Source organism: Onychostoma macrolepis, chromosome 16, assembly GCF_012432095.1.
Source record: "Onychostoma macrolepis isolate SWU-2019 chromosome 16, ASM1243209v1, whole genome shotgun sequence".
Taxonomy (NCBI): domain Eukaryota; kingdom Metazoa; phylum Chordata; class Actinopteri; order Cypriniformes; family Cyprinidae; genus Onychostoma; species Onychostoma macrolepis.
Window position 1 is genome coordinate 5,738,805 of NC_081170.1, and position 24,036 is coordinate 5,762,840.

The window sequence follows — 24,036 nt, forward strand, 5'->3', positions numbered from 1 at the left end:
GAGCTGTGCGAGGCGCTTTTGACTCTTTTCAGCGGGCCACGCATCTGGACCGCTGCAGATTAACCCTCCATTCTCTGGCCTGCTTTCGGCAGATGACCTCCGTGTCTGTCCTGGACTGAGTGCGTCCACAAAATTAGACCCGGAGTGGGAGATTTCCAGGTGAAGAACATTATCCCGGGCTCTTTAGGGTCAAAGTTAATGAGGGGAATTAGAAACCATCACTAACGTGCTGCAGTTTTTTTTCCTCGCAACTCTGGACGGTTTGTGTGCTCTTTATTCAAATAGGGGTCATCGTTCATCTTTTGTGTTCTTATGAAGTGTGCTTGTATAACGAGATTTTGTTAAAATGGCGGTATTTAAAGGCCATTTGACTAGGCGGTGTTACTTTGACCCAGAGTTCAATTAGATGTCTCTCAGTACAACGTGGACAGTTCTGACTAATGAACAACCCTTATTTAGTTACTGTTACATTGGAAATTGGAGTAGAACCAATTGGCTAGAAAATTTAATGTAAATTTAAGTAACACACTGAATTAAATATGAAGCACTTAAGTAGAAAGACTGAAGTAGTATTTTCTCATAAAACGTGTTCCAATAATCTTTGTTTTATTTGCAACACTGAAAAATTTTCTCATTAGGATTAGTGAATTGAACCAACTTTTAACCCTTAACTTTGATGTGTAACTTCTGCTGCAAAGTTTGTGATATGAACATGAATGATTCCTCAAATCACGCAGAGGTGGGTTACTTTTTTGAGCGATTTAGCTATCTTTCGCCAAGTAGATAATAGAAGCAAACAAATAAATAAACAACCCAATTATATTGAAGGAAGAACCCTTGTAGCTTTTGACGTGATAACTTAGCAACACATATAAATGCCATGGAAACTTTTGCCTGGTATAAATAAACACAGAAAGACACAGATAGACAGACAGACAAACAAACAAATAAATGGGCAAGCAAGCACTACTCTTGCTTTTTAAAAATAAAAGTCAAATTCTACACTGTGAAAAATGATTTTTGTAAGCTGTAAACATAACGATTATTGAAGCACATATTAAACCATGTTATTTGTTCAGTGAAGTGGTTTTGATCTAAATTGGAGTGCATTTTGAATGCAACTGCTATTTTTCCAAACAAATTCACATTTTTATGAACTCTTCAACTTTAAAAGAGGTATTGTATTTTAACTACATTTTAGGAAAGATTTACAAGTCTTTTGTTGTTTTTATTAGCGTGGTATGCTTCAGATCGTGTTTCACTATGAGCCGAGTCATTAAATAACACTCAAATATCATCCTGTCTTACTCGCTAATGTCCCAAACGAGGTAATGTCCTGTCATGTGACCCCCATCACCCACCTGTGTAGACTTTGTCTTAATCCCTGCTGATCTCCTCTCTGCTTTGAATACTCGGACTACTGAGTGTAACTAATTCTCCCACACAAGGATATTGTCCTCCCCATTTCAGCTTTGTCTTTTCTCTCTTTCACTAGTCTCATTCGTTTGCCGAGCAGCCGGACAAAAAAAAAATCCTCTAAATTAAAAAGACTTAATGAGCTATTACTCTCACCTTAAATCTAATTGTCTATTTTGCCTCCAAAACTGATGAACAATCAGTCCGGAGAATATCCTCTCTGAATGCACCGTTTCAACTCTTTGTTTGAAATGTGAAAACTATGCAAACTTTGTTTAGAGCTCAGGTATTTAACAGTGGCCTGTTCGAAACACACACACAAAAAAAAACATTTTAAAAGAATAGTTCACCCATAAATGAAAACTGTCATCATTTACTCACCCTCATGTCGTTCCAAACCTGTATGACTTTCTGTCTTATGAAAAAAACACAATATGAGATGTTTTACAGAATGTCCGAGCTGCTTAAAGTGGATACTAGAAAGGGACACATAAAAAATAATAAAATTAACAAATATTAATGCCCACAACATATATATTCATGCACTTCATGCATATGTTTGTATACACAACTATTCAAAAGTTTTTTTGCAAGAAGTACTTAATACATTACACAATTTAATACATTAGATTTAAAAAGAGAGAGTAATGACATTTATGTTACAAAAGATTTGTATTTTTAAAAAATGCATTTTTTTTTCTATTTATCATAGAATCCTGAGGAAAAAAAAATGAACACTGATAATAATAATAAGGAACGTTCCTTAAGCAGCAAATCAGCATATTATAAAGATTTCTGAAGGATCATGTGACACTGAAAACTGGAGTAATGAAATCACAAAACACACATAAATGAATGTTTATTGCTCTCAGCTATCCTAAACCTGTTGCAATGCGTTTAAAAGAGACATTTATTATCTGAGTATGAAGGTGAAAGAGATTTGAGACTTAAAAAATTAACAGTCAATTATTAAATTTTTTTTTTTTTAATTAAATAAATATTTCCCGAATATAACACATAAGCAGCATAGACTACTTTTAAAAATATTTATTGTCCTTTTTTTGTTTCAACTACAAAATAATGTAATAGGGTAGGAGTGTTTGATTCTTAATCTATTTGAGCACCACAGACTTGGTGAGTTTTCTTCACATTACATGTGAACGTTTCCCAACAAATGGTAAACGTGTCACCCCCCACAGTACACAAACACTGCATCAGACGGAGGAATGGTACAGACGACTATTCCATAGAGACGGCCGGTCCCTATAGGAGCTTTTTCAGACGGCCATTTGGTGCTCCCATCCCTAACCTATTGACCCTCAACCTAGAGAGGTCAGCTGTGTCAGGGAGCCCAGATCCAGCACAAGCCTGTAAATCAAACGCCGGCGGGAACGGCGCACCGTCCAGGGTCCCAGCCAGGCCTGGCACCATCACTCTCCCCACTGTGACGCACTACCAGGCCGGTTCCCACTGAACCATGCCACCCTGGCAGCCCTCGTGACCCCTTTCAGGATACATCAGCCTTCAGCCGCTCGGCCATATAACCCCACCTGCGTTACAGGCCTTCCTGTTCTGGCTTGCATCACAAGCATGTATCTCTCAGGCATCGCCGCACCTGGAGCTCAAGCACACAAATCACTTTCAGGAACGTCCGTGCACTCCTGAGACGGTAAACGTTAAACACACTTTGGTTTGACCTGTGTGGGATCACCCCGGGGCTCTCTCTAATGGACAGAGCCATAAAATGGTCATGTTGCTGTTTTTCCAGCCAAACGACGACACCAGTTGTTCTGATTCCTCACTGGCTTTGTGATCGGAGTCATCAGTTCCGCATGGAGGAACTCGGGAGGGAAACCTATTTTACCTTCCGTTGACTCCATACTTCAGTGATGAAGCACAGTTCTGTCCACTTCTCCAGCAGCGACCCCTCATCACTGATGACAAACCATCTACCTACCTCAGGAAGACATAATATGAATTGCACAATAACACTTTAAAAAAAAAGTTTAGGGTCAGTATGATTTTTTTTTTCTTCAGCAAGGATGCAATAAATTGATTTAAATCACAGTAAAATCATGTATAACGTTACAAAAAAATACCAATTTCAAATAAATGTTGTTCTTTTGAACGGAATCTTGAAAAGAAATGTATCAGTTTCCACAAAAATATGAAGCTGCAGAATAGTTTTCAACATTGGTAAGAAGAAAGTTTCTTGAGCAGCAGCATATTTGTTGAGTGATTTCTGAAGGATCATGTGACACTGAAGACTGGAGTAATGATGCTCAAAAATTCAGCTTCGCACCACAGAAATATATTGCATTTTAAAATATATATGACCCTGGACCACAAAACCAGTCTTAAGTAGCATGGGTATATTTGTAGCAATAGCCAAAAATACACTGCATGTGTCAAAATGATCGATTTCTCTTTTATGCCAAAAATCATTAGGATATTACATAAAGATCAGGTTCCATGAAGATATTTTGTAAATTTCCTACCGTAAATATATCAAAACTTAATTTTTGATTAGTAATATGCATTGCTAAGAACTTCATTTGGACAACTTTAAAGGTGATTTTCTCAGTATTTAGATTTTTTTGCACCCTCAGATTCCAGATTTTCAAATAGTTGTATCTCAACCAAATATTGTTCTATCCTAACAAACATACATCAATGGAAAGATTATTTATTCAACTTTCAGATTATGTATAGATAGATTAAATCTTAATTTTAAAAGAAAATTACCCTTATGACTGGTTTTGTGGTCCAGGGTCACATATTAAGATTTATTTTAATCTTAATAACACATAAAATAGTTATTTTAAATTACAATAATATTTCAGACCATTACTGTTTTACTGTATTTTTGATCAGGTAAATGCAACATTGTTGTGCATAAGAGACTTCCTTTAAAAACATTAAAAAAAAAAAAAACTTACTAACCCCAAACTTTTGAATGGTATCAATATTTAATACTAATCTGATTCTCTAACATACAGATTATTCTTTAGATGTTGTTTTATGCATGTTCATAACAAAATTCCCTCATTATCAGTATTTACTAAGTATCACTAAGAGAAAATAATGGATGCACAATAAGCCAATTATTATTACAAAGCATAACCCTGACACAAAGAGAAAGTGAATTTTGTCATAATGACTGGGTGAGTGTACTTTACATGAATACTTACCATACAATTAAAAAATAGACTTGTAATATTCATTTCAGTTCAAATAATTTGAGAATGTGAGAAGTGCATAGTGTGATACGAGAGGCATGAAACTAGCACTGCAATGTAGACAATTGCTCTCCTGTGACAACAGTTGATTATACAGTTTAGTGGTTATTATATAAACATATTTGACTGTAAAATGCTGCAACTGACCAACTCGAATTTTCTAGAGAGTTGTGCAATAAATTGAGTTGACATTAGAAATCAAGTTCTGTGCCAAATCACATGTAGTAATTAACTGTCAGATGTGTTGATTAATTAAAAAAATAGATTAGAAAAATAGAATAGAATAAGGTATATGCACACTTGGATTTGGTGTGAAGATTCTACTCCACTCTTGCTAAATTAGGTGGATTTTTGTGACCCTGGACCACAAAACCATTCATACGTAGCACGGGTATATTTGTAGCAATAGCCAACAATACACTGTATGGGTCAAAATTATAGATTTTTCTTTTATGCCAAAAATCATTAGTATATTATGTAAAGATCATGTTCCATGAAGATATTTTGTAAATTTCCTACCATAAATATATCACAACTTAATTGTTGATTAGTAATGTGCATTGCTAAGAACTTCATTTGGACAACTTTAAAGGTGATATTTTGCTTTTTTTTGCACCCTCAGATTCCAGATTTTCAAATAGTTGTTTCTCGGCCAAATATTGTCCTATCATAACAAACCAAACATCAATGGAAAGCTAATTTATTCAGCTTTCAGGTGATGTATAACTCAGAATTTCAAATAATTTACCCTTATGACTGGTTTTGTGGTCCAGGGTCACATATAACAGATTGACATTAGATATCCAATTGTTGTCTCCTGTCATAAGCAGATCTGTTTCTCTGCATATCACCTACCTACCACATTTGTGTCACCTCTATAACTTGTTGATATTTAAATTAGGTATTAGATTATAAAAGTTGACATAAGGATTGTGAGCCTGCATATTATATTTGTTGCTTTAATGTATCATTTTAGCTTTGCTAAACAAATAACTTCTTTCAGATGTGTTTAATGTGGAGCATCCACTAACACTGATGACAGATCCAATTCTGGAGGTGTCAGACATCAAACTTGTTTTGCCACAAATGAAGCTCTGCTTATATTCAATTGCATAACCAGAAGTGATTTTCAAGTGGAAGAGGCACCACTCCACAGATGTCAAGTTATACAGACACAGCTGCAATCTGATGATCTGTTGCCCTCTGGTGGTACCATTTCTCCCCGTTACACTACAGATACTAGAGATGTGAGATAATACAATCCAGTTTTAGAAGCCAGAAGGATAAAATTGCCTCTCTAGAACACTTTACTCTGATTGGCCAGCGGCCAATTTTTTATAAAATAATGACTGCCCACAGCAACACTGCTCATCTTTTGTTTCTACAAGCAATATTTTAAACTCAGCATAATCAAATTAGGAAATATTAGGACTTTTTTTTTTTTTTTGCAAATCAGCAGAAATACTTTTTGAAGATGCAGGGCTGTGCTATACATCATTTCCTAAAAGTTTTCATTAATTTTTAAATAAAAAAAATAATTGATTTAATACTTTGGTGATCTTAATTCCATGTGACAAAAAGATAAAACTTCCTTCTGATGTAAATGAAGCATAAATCACATTTTATTATAGTACTTAACCAGTCCAAGGCAATAATGTTTGTATGAAGTCAACTAAATATCCCGGTCAGCTCCAGATGAGAAATATGCATGAAGCAAATGTGCAAAAAACCAACTGATATCACTTCATATTTGATTATAATGCTAAATACCCATCAACACTACGATTTTGTCAGTCAGTCTTGTCCCGCCTTCAGTTTCTCAGCCATCGTGTTATCATGCTTGGATCCTCCCATGCACGGGGGGCTTTTGGCCAGGCTGGGGTTGCTGCTCCACTGCTGGGGCGTCTTAGCCTGGATGGCAAGGGCATGAACGCAGGTGCTGAGCTCCTCCTGCAGGGTCTCGTTTACAAGCCGATGACGCTGCAAGAGCGAAAGACCCTCAAACCGAGGACTCACCACCAGAACTCTGAAGTGGGACTCTGAACCAGTGGGTACGGCGTGCATGTGACTCTCGTTCATGACCTCCAGGTGCTCAGGTTTGAGGGCCTGGGCCAGTTTGGTCCGTATTGTGGTTTCCACAGGACCCATGTTGGGCCGGTGATGGGTCAGCTGTCTGGTTAAGGCAAGGGTGCAGGTGGAGGGACGCAGGCAGCGGAGAGCACTGGACAGCATCAGAGAACAGCTGCATGAAAACATCAAAGATCAGTGAGAAACTTCTGTCAAGGAATGATTTGTCGAGGTTGTCATTTGGCACCCTAATAACAATTTGTCTTCTTAAGGACTTATTCTGTAATATACTGAATAATACACATGACATGTAAATCAGTAGTAAAGAGAAAAATCTGTCAATTCTATTCCTGTTTTAGATTTTTAATTAGTTCTCATCTTTTAAAAACATAAGAAAAAAAAAAAAAACGTTGAAATTTTAAGGAAGTATTTCTATAAAAGGCTACACCAGACTCGCAGAAATATGCTTTGTTCAACTTTAAACTTGATTAATTACAAAATTGCAAGGAAATAAACAGGATTAAATTAAAGAGCTAAATTTAGGTATTTCTCAGTAAAGGGTATTATATTATATTACTGATTTCTGTGATTTTTATCAAAAAGGATGGATATCTATGTTTATGTTAATAGATAGATAGATAAGATAGATAGAGTACTTGACAAAAGTTTGGAAATTATTTTTTTATTAAAGGAATAGCTCAATGTTTCAAGTAATTTAGGAAATGAATGCATTACCTTTTCAGCTTTTGGCAGGGATTTTACAAAAGGGGACACTGATGACACACACTTCTGTAAATAAGGACACAAGAACAAACTTTAGAGTGATTAACAATTAAAATAATATTCCTAACATTTCCAGACTGCTTTGTTTGATTATAAAAACGAAAACAATGAAGAAAAACTTTTTTTAATTTACAGTTTTTCATGTCAAAAGTTAGAGAACTAACGTTATCCTAGAAACACTGGCAAAAATGGCAACATGTAAATAATTTCAAATTCACCAATATGCTCAATTAATTGTTAAAGAAACTAGGACATGAAAATTTACTACATAGCAGCCATGATGCAAATGATAGAACTCATATTTTGTCTATTTATCGCTGTTGCTATGGTAACCTAATCTGACCTCTGTCCGCCCAGGTCTATTTGGTTGCACGTGCCAATACTAACTTGTTAAAACGTTGTCAAATTTTGTATAAAAGTAAACTGCAACAATCGTCTGTGCACCAGGTACACTTAGCAATCTCGTCGATAAACGTCATACTGAATAAATAGTATATTTAACCCGCAAACTTCGTGCAGCTTCATAAAACATCCAGCCGAAAGGTTAGAAATGACATATTCTAGATTTGCCTTCATCGCCGCTCTTTAAAATCTAATTTCTTGCACAATGACAAGTGACAAAGAAAATGCATGATCAAATATCGAAATGATTTCTCTCACCTTTCGTCTCCGGTGTGTTGTTTTTGTATTATACACACAGGAAGCGATTCATGCAGATCCTCCTTCAGTGTTTAGACAGCGGACGGCTGAAATGACATTACTGCCGCCTAACGGCTGGACAGAAAGTTGCGTCAGATACATGAGGGTACCTCTATTTTGGATATTACATAAACAACCTAGTTTTCAGACAACGCAACACCTCAAAAATCGGCTGCAAGTCAGTCAAGTTAGTCAGAGCGCGCATTTTATTTTGGCGCCAAATAAACATTCTCAAACAAAATTCGAATTATGGTGCAACCATAGCAGCTGCATAAATTAAAATGATACTAAACAGTTTTAATTCTATACAGTGATTTCGTAGGCTACCGTTCCGTAAATACTGTTATTTCATATTTTGTCATTATATAGATTTAGGCTACATAGGCTATAAGAAGTAGCTATTGCCAAGGCCTATATAAAAATTTGATCGTTGAGGTTTGACACCCCAAGCACTTAAGGACTGAAGAACTAGACGCTTAAGCATTCTGTAACATACTATGACATGTAAGTCTACAATCAAGAGATAAATCTTTCAGTCCTGTTCCAATTATATTTTTTAATTGTATTTTAATTTGGCGCCAAATAAATTGCCGGGAACAGAAATCGGATTTGCCTGAGACTATATCAGCTGCATAAAGTATATGCTAACCATTTTAATTCTATATGCTATTTATGCCGTGATTCCATAACATACTGTAGGCTACTGTAAGTTGACAACATAACTATTGTTATTTATTTCATATTTTATCACTATTGTAGATTTACATATCAGAGGTAGTAAGTACAAACAAAAATGTAATTGCTTATTTGTGTGATAAACCTAAATGTTGATTACATCTGGAAATTTCTGCAGACATGTCATAGGCCTACTTAATTTTTACATACTTTTTTTTTTGCAGCTTTTACTACTATTATTATTATTATTTTATTTTATTTATTTTTTCTGAGCCAACCACCAAGTAGCCTATTTCTATTTGCATGAAAACCAGGCCTTGGACCTTCTGCAAAACATTCATGTTTGTGTTTCACAAAAGAAGAACATGGAAGCATGATGGTGAGTAAACAATGACAGGATTTTCTTGAGTATAAGTCTGAGTGGTGCGTGAAGAACTGCAATAATCTATTCAAGCATTATATCATTTGTTTATTATTTGTATGTATGTTTTAAATCCATTGAGGGACAGTTTGAACTGCACAAGCGCAGTCCGATCCCCAGAATACGAGTCAAAAAAACGCAAAGTAAATCTCTCACAAACTGTAATACAGAACCATTTTGGTAAGGATGGAATAGTCTCTATATTCAGCGATATTGTCAACATTTCCATTCTCATGTACAAAAAAACAAATCACAAAATGAACAACATACAGTAGTACTCTATTTCTCATGTTCAACATTTTTATCTTTTTTGTTTTATTATTCCACATATTTATTCATTTACATACAAACATCTACAATCTCTACAGCACAGTACAATGATAAGGTGATAAACTCTCTGTCACATTTAAATTATGGCAATACATTGAAACTGACAAAAGCATCAGAAGACCTATGGTATATTTGTAGAGTACACGGATGTCGGCCTGTTGTTTTCTTTCAGCTGCTGTTTCACCAAATATGGCCAGCGGATATTTTAGTGTGCTTTCTTGCCCAATAGTTTGGAGGCAGAGCGAACATGTTTACCACTTATTGCTTTGATTTTTGCTTTTTGCACACAAGATTGATTGTTGCTAAGTGAACACGTTTAGAAATACAAAAGACCCTGTAACAAAACCCAAAAGTCTTACAACCAGTACACAATCTTAAGTGAGGACCAAATCCAGGACTGCTTGTACACAGATAAGTCATAGCTTCACTGAGATTAGTTACTGTAATTCACAGCATACAACAGCAATTATGACATACTCACTGTAATTCAATGAAGGGAACAACAGCTACACGTTGGAGATGTGAAGAACTGCAGGACTGTTTGGAAATGTTTTCGATGGGCCATTTTGAAAGTGACGTCAAAGAAGTTCAATATATATATATATATATATATATATATATAAGATGATTGGTGCGTGCAAACAATTAGGCCTATCTAGTTTACTGACCAACCAAATCTTTAATAGTTATCGTTTTCAAGCCTTCCCTAAATTGTAACCAGCTTTCGGCTCGTTTGAAACATTTGCAAGAGCATGAAGTGCGTCCCATCTGAGTAAAACACCTGATTGAGAGATATGTCTATAGCCTCAAAACTTTGTTTTTCAGATTCTTTTCAGATTCCACACCCTGCTAGAACGTCGATGTATTACAAATTAGGGTTTTTTGTCTGTGCCGTGATGTGAGATCTGCCAGTACAAACCGAGGAAGTAGAAAATATTTGGCAATTAAAGATGCGCACGGTCACAAATGGCACACATAAAGATTGTCACTACAGCATCTGTGACACTACTGGTGACCGACGGTCACGGCAGGGATGGCAGTTTCTAGAATTTTTTTTTTTTAACTATGTGACACAATGCCACTTTCTCCAATTAAAATAGGCTGTTAGAAACATTTTAAGAGCTTGAAAGTTACATTTGTGCCTAAAATGAATAGTTTGTGTTCGGTAACCACTTTGGTTGAAGTATTTTTAAATCTAAAAATGGTTGGTTGGATCGTGTGTCTACTCTGAGCACGTAATATGGCTGCTATCCTACAAAATGGCAGTAAAGAACGTTGAGAATGACACCAAAAACGGTTTTCGTGTAAGCGCTGGCTGTGTTTACGAGCAACAGGGCTGAAATATAGCTTCCAGCCAGGTGGGGTTTTGTCTTCTCTGATTTTGTTTTGTTTTTTTGCGTCGTTATCTGGTTATTTAACCAGTTTTCCATGATTCTCCATGGAACTAGTATTAATTGTGCTTGGTAAAATGTAGCAGAGTTGGACAAGTTGTTTGTCCTAATGGGATATTATATTAAATGTTGCTTTATTTTTAAAAATCCATTGGGTTTTGACTTTCGCTTCTTTTTGATGCTATGTTCAGTTACTGCTACCAAGTCACCAAAGAATTGAACATCAGGTCAACAATGATACAGCAAAAAATTCACCCTGCATGTGGCACTACGTCTGTTTCTACAGATACTCAAAGTAAAAAATACTATAAAATCAAACTCTCATAAACAGTTATATAAATAAATACAAATATTCAGAGAACACTCAACATTTCACATGCAAGCACACATACTTCCATACTTACACACATACCCACACACAGACGGATACCTCTGTTTCTTTACAAGAACACAAGAGAAAACGTGAAGGAGGGCGATTGTGTGTGCTGCAAATCAGTGTATTGACTTGTTCGGTCATTTTTTAATATATTTGCTTTGATAAAAAAATGAAATCCCTTAATGAACAGATAAACTGTATATACATACATCAAATGGAATCTATCTAAAACATATGTTGATACTAGTTCAACATTTGAACATGTAAATATCTTTTCTTATATATATGTTTGTATATTTAATAATAGTTTGAGTGTTCAAACAGACAGACTTGAATTACAGCTAATTTTTATATATTTATATTCAATACATAATTTACATAATCATCAAAATAAAACTATTGTTTTTGACAGTTTAATCAAATCACATTGTGCTTCATTTGTTCATTTTTTCCTTTCGTTTTTTCTTATGCGTTCGATGGACTTTTGTATGAAAACGGGGCGAATGTAACGTTTGTCTCAATGTTTGCGCACATTCAAAAGCGACACAACTAAAACTGCTCTGTGGATCTCAATAGGAAAGTGTGATAGTAGCATAAAACAATGCAAAATATGAATAATGGCACACTGAACCATACAATGACAACCCATCATGTCACTTATCTCATATTTTACATCATGTCCAAAGAATCATAGGTAGAGCACTTTCATCAGTTATGTTCACTATCTTCAAGCATATTCTTATGAATCGTCACGCTTCATTGCATGCACAACACCGTCAATAATGAGACATTTTGAAAAAAACAACCGAATTTGAATTACGAAAACCAAAATGAGGAGTGCTTGAGCCGATATTGCAGACAATTGCGGCATCACACACTTTTTATGTTTTTGGGACACAACGGACTAGAGTAAAGCAACAACAATAACCATCACCAGCACCACTAGATCAACACTGTCCATTCAAATATATCTACCTACTGATTTCACGGGTCCTCAGTGATGGTTTTCAAATCATGTGATGGCTCGGATGAAGATTAAAGGGAAAGTCAAAAATGAACATGTTAAATTTCACATTCATTCCATAACGCAAATCTGGAATGTGTTTAACATGGCAGTTTTTCTACACACACACATACACACAGGGTTTCCAATATTCCTGTGAGACAGTGAGACATCAGCAGGGAACATCTCTATACATGTAGATCTGAATGAAATCAAATTAAATTGAAATTATAATACGACTGCACATATTGGAGGAATGAAGATATCTGTAAATGTTGGATTTGTGTCGCTGCTTCCAGCATTGCTCACTCACGGACAGGATCAAACTCAAACGCCGCCACCTGCATGCTGGAACGCTGCACTATTGAAGCACCTGACCGCGAGTCTCAGGAAGCCTGAGAGCCAAGAAGCTTCCTGCTGCCAAAGCCCCCGATGCGAAGAGGATGGGCACCGCTTTAGTGATGCCCACGAACGACTGGAAGATGCTGATGCCCAGAACTGCAGCTAATTTACAGAGGGCGTTTAGAAACCCGAAGGCTGTAGTTCTGTGGAAAAGAAGAAAAAGATTAAAAATGTCATAAATTGGATCTGTCTATAAAGAAAGAAGTCTCTTATGGTCACCAAGGCTCCATTTATTTTCTCAAAAAAAAAAAAAAAAAAAACGGTAATATTGTGAAACATCATTACAATTTAAAATAACCTTTTTGAATATATTTTAAAATGTAATGACAGTGACTTTTCAGCATCATTACTCCAGGCTTCAGTGTCACATGATCCTTCAGAAATCATTCTGCACTTTAAAAAAAATAAAGGTTCTTTATTGGTCACTGAAGGTTCCACAAAGAAGCTTTAACAACCATTGCAGAAGAACTTCTTTATAGCAGAAAAAAGGGATCTTCAGACTAAGAACTGTTCACTAAAATGTTCTTTTTTTGTTGAACTCAAAATAGTTCTTCTATGGCATCACTGCACACAACAAAAAAAAGTGTACTATGCTGAAGAAACATTTGGTATAATTATGAATGTTAAACAGTTGTTCTGCTTCATATTTTTGTGGAAGCCGATACATTTTGTCAGGATTCTTTGCTAAACAAAGTTATTTGAGATCTTTTATAGCACTGTAAATGTCTCTGAAATCAAATGGTTGTTCAGGGATTGAACTCTTAGGGGTGCTAAAGAGCACATTTTTTTAAGCAGGCACTGTCAACACATTTTCTTAGAAATAAAGCATAGTGCTTTGTGGCAGAACCGCTGAGACTTCATTCATTTTGACTGAGAATTTTTAGATATGCCCTAAATTATGATGTATTTGATCTGCACTGCAGTGGCAATGCAGCACAGAATTACTGACATACATTTGATCTATTAATCTTTCTAATCATTTAACACAGTATGAAAACATTCTCTTTAAAGGAGAAGAGAATCTTGTTTTTTTTATCTAATTTCTTGACAAATATACATTGTAACATGTGGCGTAAGTGCCCTAATATGTATTGGGATGACTGTTTAATACACACGCACAGAGAAAAGAGGACGATTGTGATAGATGCACAATAATCACAGAAATATGAGCTTGGCCCACCTCTTGTCCGAGGGGTACAGCTCCACTGTTAGCACATCCAGGGCATTCCACGATGCAATGCTGATGCCCCCGAATAGACAGAGCAAGGCGATCATAGCAGATTCACTGTTTCCAAACGACAGGAAGAAGCAGCTGATGCAGGAAATCACACTGGAACCCGCTGCACCAGATGAAAAAAGTTTATTGTTTTTAAAAAGACTTCATATTATTCTGAACTCCAAAAACGATTTAGCATTGATGCAACTTGTTTTTCTTACCCAGCATTCTTAGACGTCCGATCTTGTCCATGAGCAGGGCAGACACGATGTTCCCAGGCAGGACAGCAAGTGTGCCAAGGAAGCTGACGAAGTAGATCATGTACGCGTTGTTCTCATCGCTGAAATCCAGCATACAGCCCTCTTTGTTATGCAGAAAGGTGCTGTTGATGAGTTTGCTGTTGATCAGCCGGTACTTGAACAAGTCTAGAAACAGATGAGGGCTCTTGTTAACCAATGCAGCAGCAGCTTTAACCAGTTTAAGTATGCAGGCGACCATACGTCCTCTTTTTTCTGGACACGTCCTTGCCGGGATTTCTAAATTGCCAAGTTTTGGCTTTGTTCTCCTATTGACATGCTCTCTTACAGTCCTCAAACATTATATGTAAGTCTATTTGCGTTGCTTTGACCATTCTCTGTAGATCCCACCTTATTGCATCCTACGATTATGTACAATGCCTGCACGCTATTGGTCAAACTACTTTTCAGTCATTACCTTCAGCAAATATGAAAACAATAGCAAAAACCAAAAACCTGGACATTTTAGACAACTTAGAAATCATAGCCAAAACTTGTCTGGGAAAAAGAGGGACGTATGGTCACCCTAGAATCAACAGACATCTTTATGCACGTGGTCTAAATGCATTGAGCTAATTCAAGACGCAGAGGACAGAAACCAACTGCATTTTTTGACTTTTGCCTCCATACTAAAACCTTGTGAGCTGTCTACTGCCTTCAAATGGTCATTCACACAGGATATGGATACTATAGTCATTGCCATCTTGGATTAATTTATTCACTTAACCTTTTGAAAAACAGCATTTTGCATGCCTATAATGCATGGCAGGGGATGCATGCATGCATGCATAAACCAAAAATTCAGGAACACAAAAGAAGATATTTTGGTAACCAAACAGTTTTGGGTCCTGTTGACTTCTATAGTGTGGATGAAAAATAAGATGGAAGTCAATGCGACGTGAAAAGGTTTGTTTACCAATATCTTCTTTCAGAAGAAAGAAATGCATACAGGTTTGGAATGACTTGAGGATGAGTAAATTATGACAGTGAACTGTCTAACGCTTTGGATAAAAGCATCTGCAAATGCATTCATGTAAACATTAAAATGCTGTCTAGGTAGGCAGTGTACTAGGTTTTGGAACAGAGCCTTTGTTTTTTAGCTTCATCATTTATTTGCAAGCTGCTCAGGAAACAATCATAAACCCTCAGCACGACTGAATCAGGAAAAGCAGATTGTCATTCCTTCACAGACAGGCAGAGGAAGAATCTGCGCTGGTGTTGCTAGGATACCTGAAACATTTTCAATGCATTCAATAGCTCTAGAAACTGGAGCCATTTTAACCCAAGAAAGACTTGTCATACGAGTGTATTCTTATAGAGGATCAAAGCTTTCAACGACTACGGCTGGAATATTTTAGACGTCTGAATGTGTCAATCGCTCTCGGCATTCAACAGCAATGCTATATATATTTTTTTTTACTCAGAAGCATGAAACCTGTGGTTTTCTCACCTGTGTTGTAGAAGAGGGTGGAGATAAAGGTGCAGTTTTTGAAGAAGGTGTTGCTTGACGTGATATCCTCAAAGTAGCATTCCTCAAACAGGGAGTCTTCAAATACCATAGACTTCATCTTCAGATTCAAGAACCTTTAATGACAAAAAGAAAAGATTCACTAAGAAATAGTGGCCTAAATACAAATGGATAAAGGATATCATCAAAAACACGTTTTGTTTGTCCTAAACATGTAAACATGAAACATTATACATAAAACAGATAAATATTAAGCACCAAAACAGAGAAATAATACAGTACAAAGCAAATAATAAACATAGAAATGTATTGAAAAAAATATATATATATATATATATATTAAATGTTTTAAATGTTTCTCCTAAAATACTGTAATAAAAATAAAAATATAAATCGTAAAGATAATTACTGACGGGCAATAAGAATAAATCTAACGATTACTGGGGTGTTTTGCTGAGGAGAACAATGAGAAACCAAAGTAAAAGTCTCCATATAATCTCAAAGCTCTTTATGGAGAAGCAAGATATTAAATAGATTTCCTTTGTGGTTTTGTATCATTCCTATTGGATATGTTGTGCATGTTGAGACAAATTCGTATATGTATACTTTATTGAAGGTCATGAAATTAAAACTGTATTGTAACTAAACTAAAAGCATTAGCTGATAAGAGATTAGCTTGTATATAAAACCACATTCCTGATTAGCTGAACATAAACTAGATTTGTGGGAAAGACTTTATCTAGTTGAAGTGGAACAGCTGCTCATAATTGGGACACATTATTTGAATAAAACTGTAGGACACTGACTGATTAATAGTTTCATAGAGGGGCTGGAGGGTGATCACACTATCACAGGCTTCACATGAAAGCTTCTCAGGGACATTTGCTCTGTTACAAACTCTCAACTTCTACAGGCAGCCACCTACATGAAATTTATTCCTCTCAACTCGTCTGCATTCGCATCATTTTTAGCAACACGCTCTAGGAATGTCTTTCTGAAAAAAAGATACATACTGTATGATCAGGGTTGTTATTGTAACTAAATCTAAAACTAATAAAGATGATTTTTGTTAATTGAAATAAAGCTGAAATATTAGACGAAAAACCTAAAGTCTGAAGTACTAAAAGTACTAAAAACTAAAATACAAAAAATCTAAAGCTACAGTATATATAAATATTTAATAATATTTCAAATCAAAATGACAACTGAAAACTGAATATACAGTGCCTTGCAAATGTACTCATACCCCTTGAAATTTTCCACATTTTGTCACGTTACAACCACAAACGTAAATGTATTTTATTGGGATTTCATGTCATAGACCAACACAAAGTGGCACATAACTGTGAAGTGGAAGGAAAATGATAAATGGTTTTCAAATTTTTTTTACAAATAAATATCTGAAAAGTGTGGCGTGCATTTGTATTCAGCCCCCCTGAGTCAATACTTTGCAGAACCACCTTTCGCTGCAATTAGAGCTGCAAGTCTTTTGGGATATGTCTCTACCAGCTTTGCACATCTAGAGAGTGAAATTTTTGCCTGTTCTTCTTTGCAAAATAGCTCAAGCTCAGTAAGATTGGATGGAGAGTGTCTGTGAACAGCAATTTTCAAGTCTTGCCACAGATTCTCAGTTGGATCCAGGTCTGGACTTTGACTGAGCCATTCTAACACATGAATATGCTTTGATCTAAACCATTCCATTGTAGCTCTGGCTGTATGTTTAGGGTATATATAATATATGCCAATTTAAAATATTAATAAATACTGCATATGATGCTGCCTTAGATTTTGGCTCAAAGAAGTTGTCTGCCATTAATTAAAGAAAAACAAAGGCATGCTCAAAAGACAAGGTTGTTGTGTCATTCTCTCACACTTAAATTGCATTTAATCTGGAATATACATTTAAAAAACAAGCAAATGTCACAACACAATTCACCTTTTATAGAAAGGTCAGGCCTATTTACTGAAATATGTCTGGCATACTGCCTGTGAGCAGTGCTTACTTGTTGTTGAAGTACTCTCCATTCCGGTGGATCTGGTTTTCCAGGGTGAAGTTAAAGGTCACATGCTCCACTTTCTCTTTGATGAAGACCTTTGTGCGAGAGGAGTACTCTTGTTTCTGCAGGTATTTGATCATGTCAGGGAACCAAACAGTCAGCCCGTAGTAGCTGGAGTCAGAGAGCAACAAGACATGAAACGATGCAGAGATGCATTCATAGGTTGGGTTGAAAAATGCATGTGGTTCAGGGTAGTTTACCTGAAGGACATGGAAAACCACACAGCCATCATCATGTAGGTGATCCTCCGGTACTCTGGATTAAACACTGTTAGGAAGTTGCTCCACACCTGGAAACCCGAAATAAAGCAGGAGTCCAGTGTAACATAGACACTTTATTGTGTGTAATTTATGGAAACTAAGCAGTAAATATGTGTCAATCAGAATCGCCATGGTTACAAAGTCACTAAAATGTAAGCATGTTAACATATGACCACCCACATTTACATATCAATGCCTATTCGGTACTCAGCAAACTGGTGAGGGCATTATTATTTATTTCATGCAAAGAGGTTAGCCAATTACAATAACAATCATTTACATACTGTATATTCAGTGCTGTTTAAAAGTTTAAAATGTTTTTGAAAGAAGTCCCTTAAGGTCACCAAAGTTGCATTTATTTGATCAAAAATACAGTAGTCCTGTGACATGTGTCACTTGATCATTCTAATATGCTGATTTGTTTCTTAAGAAATATTTCAGTAACACTTTATTTTAAGGTGTGCTTGTTACAAGTTACATGTACTTACTATTATAATAACAATAAATTATGCGTAATTACTGTACATGCAAGTAACCCTAAACCAAACCCTAATCCTAACCCTAACCATATTGTAAGTACATGTAGTTAATTAATATTACTCATTACTTTAATGTACTATAATTACACTGTAACAAGGACGCCTTAAAATAAAGTGTAACCAATATTTCTTATTATTCTAAATGTTGAAAACATTGTTATTTTATTATTATTATATAATTTTTATATTTTCAGTTTTCATTTTAATTTGAGTTAGTTTTGCTCTTTTGTCATATTTATTAGTTTTTGTTCTTTTTAAATATTATTTCGATAATAGTTTTAGTTCAGTTTTAACTTTTATTTATTTCCAGTTAGTAATTTTAGAGCTTCAACATAAAATTATTTTAGTTAGTTGCCAAGAAGAGCTACTGTTTAGTTCTTTATATTTTATTATTAATTATTTTGTTTTTAGGTTAACAAAATTTTCAACCCTGGTGCTGCTTAATATTTTTGCGGAAAACATGATTCTTTGTTGAATAGAATTTTCAAAAGAACAGTATTTAAATATAAATCTTTTGTAACATTATGCAGTAAATGTCTTTTCTGTCACTTTTTATTAATTTAATGCATGCTTGCTGAAAGAAAGTGTTAATGAAAAAAAAAAAAGAAACTTACTGACCCCAAACGTTTGAGCAGTAGTGTACAATGAAATGATGACTTTTGGTGCAAGAATCTTTGACTGATATAATAAAATGTGCAAAAGTATAGAATATGTCCTCTGTAGATCATTTGAAATGAAACTTTCATACGGCAGTTGTAGTTTTAGTGATATCTGCAGTGCTTGTTGTACTCTACCTGATGGAAGAGGTTGGTCAGCTTGATCCTCCAGCGCTGATGCCAGGCTGTGGACTCTCCACCCATATCAACCAGCTCATCCATCTGTTTCACCGTCTTAATAGTGGTGACCTGAGGATTTCACAGCATGCTTCAAAATGTGCCTTCATACTTTTTTGTGTGGTTAATTGGTAGGAATCTGCTCACGAATAGCCTATATTAACTACAGTACTTGGCAATGAGAGGTGAGCCGTGTCTAATTAAGCAACAAGATTAAGATTTACAATGCTAATCGTTGCAGACTTTAAAAGGGTCCATAATACTTATAGAATGTTGTTTAAGTTCCCACAATAAAAAAATAACTTTATTGACCTTCATTAAATGTGCATTAAAAAAGCCAATTTAACTCCAGTTCGGCCAGATAAATGGAAAGCCATTAGCGTGGCTGCATAATTCATTTCTAATTCATACTGAGAAATCAAAATTTCCACAGATCACTTCTGTTCTAATGTTATTCTTCCTTCTGATGGTGAATCTAGCAGTACTCACGGAGAAAACCCTCTCCGGGTAGCCCTTGGCCCTCATGTTGGTGTCATGGACCTGCTTCAGAATCATCCAAGCTTCATCATGTTTTCCGTTCTGTTAAAACACACACATTGCAGCAAAGTCATCTTTCATTTAGGAACTTATTCTACACAGCATGAACAAAAAACAAAAACAAAAAACACAATCCAAGCCAGGATGTGGGACACCACTAACCTCCAGGAAGAAGCGTGGGCTCTCTGGCATGGTGGTCAGCGCAGCGATAGCAGCGACGGATGGGAACGCACACACCAGCACAAACACTCGCCAGCTGTGAAACTGGTAGGCTGAGCCCATCTGGAAACTCCAGCCTGGTTAAAGGGAAAGGTTATATATTACTAGTTGCAATGAATCAGGCTCAGAAACAAACTTTTCCATTAAGGGGCAACATTTCCCCCCTGGAACTGATGTCAAAGGGGCATTTTTTTTTACCTTTGCATTGTATTCTTAATTAATCCAATCAATCAGAATACTATAGACTGTTACCAACAAAATCTTATTAACATCTAAACAAGGCAAAGAAAAAAACAAATAAGTAAATAAGTCAAAGGTGGCACAGAAGCTGCATCTCACATGGCATTTACAGCATGTTTAATTATGGTTTATTTTGTTTGTAAATTAATATGAGATTAATGTAATTTTAAATAACCTCAAAAGTACACACAAATAAAAAAAACTTTTCATTTATTAATTCTAATCATAATTGATTTTGTTTAATTGTGCAAGGGCATCCCCCTTGTTAATTTCTCTTTCATTTCTCTTTTCCCCTGCACTAAATGCACATTTACAAAGTCATAACATATCCAAATAAAAATATCACTTAATTTACAACTAATAAATTATATAGACTTCAGTCTTTCAGGGACAGAGAAACCACACTGAAAAAAAATGGTAAGCTAAAAATGTGTTTCATGTGGTAAAATCTGAAATTAATTGATTTTATTCAAATTAAAAAAAAAATGTTATTTAACATTAATGAATCAACCTGAGTATTTTAGGATACATCAACGAAACTAAATTTAAGGTTAATATCAGGTACAGTAGAAATAGCTATTTAATATAACAATTAAAGGTTACCACTTTTTACATTGCATTATAACTTTAATGCATAATTAATATTCACATATAATATAATTAACAGTAGTCATCACCCAAGCCACACCTGGAACAGTTTGTGCGCAAGCTTGTTTTGACAATGTTTTAGTATTAATTATGGGAAAAAAACTCAATTGACTGACATTGCTGGTGTCCATGGCAAGTAGGCTTTTAAAATCATGTCATGCTTTTGAAGATAAGCTGATGAGAAGTATAACCATTTTTAATATTGTCCTTATGACCATCACATGACACGGTAATTGGTGGAATTACTTTCAGTGACATCTGGATCTTAAGTTACCGGTTCAGTCCCCTCTGGAGTAAGCTGAGGTTAAGTGTCCTGCTCAAGGGCACAGTGGTGATAGTTAATGGATCTACAACCTTTCAGCTACCAGCTGAGATCAATTAACCATTAAGTTACAGAACACCACCCAAACTATGTGAGCGTAATGGTTACCATAGTGGGGAATGATGGCCCAGGCCATGGCAGCAGCGTAGATGCCTCCAATCATCCAGAACATGCAGAGCCAGCTCAAGTGCTCACCACGCTTCTCTTGAGCCAGAAACTCAGAGTAATATGAGAACACGATGGGAATAGAGCCACCGATCCTGCAGCACGAAACAGAGAGGGACTCCATTATTACGATATTGTGCATCATTTTTAAAATTAAACATAACAGTGTAATATTTTGTGCACCATTATAATTTTTCGAATTTGAATTGAGCTAGTAAAAATACCAGGAAGTAGAATTAAAATGGAATGAAATTGAAAATAAGGTAACTGCTGTTTTTATTACTATTTTATTTTTTACATTACAACCAATTACAGTGTAAAGGTCCTTGCACACTGAGTCCGAAATTTTCGTATGCGTTTTTTCGTATTCGTTATCCTAAAAATTCGTCAAGCACAGAAACCTTGCACACTGAGTCTGATGCGTATTAATCAATCCGTTGCGAAAAAATTCGCAAAACAGTACTAAATGGAGTCTTCAAGCAGTGAGGATGATTTTGTTGTCCTCTCGCTTCTTAAAAAGAGAAAAAGAAAGGAAATATTGGGTCCATCCAATCCTGAGACAGAGAGGAAGAAGAGTTCCCCCTCCTAATTAAGGAGCAATGGGATTATCCCGGGCGATTCAAAGTTTAGCATATTAAAAAGAAGACCACCAATTTCTGTGAACTCAGTGTGCAAGGATCTTTACAGTGCTTTGTGCTGCGAGATGAAATAGATGAACTTGACAATCGTCATTCTGGATTTTGGCATTCGCTTGTATGGTGGCTCTGAATTGTCAAAACACCTTTCAAAATGCTTGCTACGGATGCGAAAAATGCAGAAAATTAAAGCCGATCCAAAGTTCAGAAAATGTGTTCTTCCAACATATTTCATAATGGGTTTATAATATATGCTGAAAACCATTGGTGTACAATTGACTTCTGTAGGATTTGCTATATATTATGAAACAATTTTCACAAGTTTTTAGTAAATTTCAGCAAAGAATGCAAAGAAATGGCAAGTAACACATTGAATTCAACATGAAATTTTAAAGTAAAAAGACTGATTAAGTATTTTCTTGTAAAACACACTCCATAATTATTTTTAAAATGAATTTACAAATTCCAAATACATATTTTTAGAGTGTATCATAATTTGTATTGGTAACAAAAGCTAGAACTATAAAAAATTATTTTTGTTAATTGAAATAAAGTTGAAATTAGTGCTGTCAAACGATTAATCGCGATTAATTGCATCCAAAATAAAAGTTTTGTTTATATATTTATAAATTCATATTCTTATATTTTATATTATATATAAATATATTTAATATATAAATATAACATATTTTTCTTAAATATATACATGCATGTGTTTGTATTTATATATACAGTACATAATAAATATACACAGAAAAATAGAAATGCTACGACTTGACAGCTAACAGAAGTAAAATCAAATAAGCAAAAGTATTAGTATTACTAAAAATAAAAATAAAACTATTACTAAAACTAATACATATAATACATTAAAGTTACATGTACAGAAACATAAAAATCCAAAAATTTATAAAAATGACAAAAGCACATAAAATCACTAACTAAAATGAAAATGACAACTGAAAATATTAAAAATACTAATTCAAAATGGGCAAAAGTAAACTATATATATATATATATATATATATATATATATATATATGCACACACACATACTGTATATTCATTCTTACATATTTGCTTGCTCTAATTTACGTAAACTATTTTGTGTTTTGATTCAAATTCTGAAGTCATATTTATTTTATCTGAAAGGGAGCCAAATGTTGCCCTACCTTCATATCTATTTTTATATATAATAAACGTAAAAGAGACTGTAGGTGGTGTGAACTGTGCATTTACCCCACACCGGAGAGCAGACGACAGAACAGGAAGGAGCTGTATCCTTGGACAAAGGAGGAGAAGAAAGCAAAGACACTGTTGATGGAGAGAGAGATAAGAAGAGTCTGTCTGCGGCCGATTCTGTCAGCCAGACCTCCCCACACAAAGGCACCCACCATCATACCCAGATACACAATTAGACCTGCCAGAGAAAGACACAGAGAGACACGCGGATCAATAACTATACCAGTGTATGACTCACTGTGATACTCCACACAGACAGTAAATCAAAGTGACCGATAGAGCAGTATGCTGGGTAAAATGACATTTCTGGAACTGGAGCTGAAAATACGATTAAAATGTCAAAGTTGTGCTTCTTTTATAGAAGGGAACATTTCCATTGTTTTGTGCCTGAGAGCTCAAATTCATTTTGCCTTTTGTTCGTGTGCGAGGATTGTGATTGTGGTGAATTCACACTGACGACTCTTTCACAGCTCCAGCACCAGCTGGTCATGTGACTGCGGGTGTGAACACAGACAGGCGTCACCCGGCAGCACCACAGCAGACTGCTGGCATCGCTG

At 35.4% G+C, this 24,036-nt stretch overlaps 2 protein-coding genes across 4 annotated transcripts in view; both read right to left on the reverse strand.

The window, feature by feature from the left end:
* Positions 1-6,247: 6,247 nt before the first annotated feature.
* Positions 6,248-8,296, reverse strand: bola1 (bolA family member 1). 3 transcript variants are annotated; one of them, XM_058747240.1, is made up of 3 exons: positions 8,166-8,296; positions 7,458-7,511; positions 6,248-6,897 (listed from the first exon to the last, which is right to left on the reverse strand). In XM_058747240.1, exon 3 carries the CDS (start codon positions 6,885-6,887, stop codon positions 6,450-6,452), a length of 438 nt encoding a protein of 145 aa, XP_058603223.1. In that variant the 5' UTR covers positions 6,888-6,897; positions 7,458-7,511; positions 8,166-8,296; the 3' UTR covers positions 6,248-6,449. The 3 variants fall into 3 exon arrangements, with proteins under 3 accessions (XP_058603223.1, XP_058603227.1, XP_058603226.1); XM_058747244.1 differs by lacking the exon at positions 8,166-8,296 and adding an exon at positions 8,008-8,155; XM_058747243.1 differs by lacking the exon at positions 8,166-8,296 and adding an exon at positions 7,893-8,155.
* A 1,295-nt stretch (positions 8,297-9,591) lies between these two features.
* The window catches only part of sv2a (synaptic vesicle glycoprotein 2A), a 44,252-nt gene continuing 29,807 nt past the window's right edge, over positions 9,592-24,036 (reverse strand). Inside the window, exons 3-13 of the mRNA XM_058747239.1 lie at positions 23,477-23,657; positions 21,546-21,697; positions 20,171-20,304; positions 19,961-20,050; positions 19,433-19,543; positions 18,040-18,128; positions 17,786-17,950; positions 15,765-15,898; positions 14,240-14,443; positions 13,983-14,142; positions 9,592-12,945 (exon numbers count right to left, since the gene is read on the reverse strand). Coding sequence (XP_058603222.1) covers positions 12,762-12,945; positions 13,983-14,142; positions 14,240-14,443; positions 15,765-15,898; positions 17,786-17,950; positions 18,040-18,128; positions 19,433-19,543; positions 19,961-20,050; positions 20,171-20,304; positions 21,546-21,697; positions 23,477-23,657 — 1,604 coding nt within the window. The 3' untranslated portion in view covers positions 9,592-12,761. The remainder of the gene's footprint in view (positions 12,946-13,982; positions 14,143-14,239; positions 14,444-15,764; positions 15,899-17,785; positions 17,951-18,039; positions 18,129-19,432; positions 19,544-19,960; positions 20,051-20,170; positions 20,305-21,545; positions 21,698-23,476; positions 23,658-24,036) is intronic.

Excerpts from the sequence above, each read along its gene's own strand:
- bola1 (XM_058747240.1), bottom strand. The coding sequence starts at position 6,887 with ATGCTGTCCAGTGCTCTCCGCTGCCTGCGTCCCTCCACCTGCACCCTT.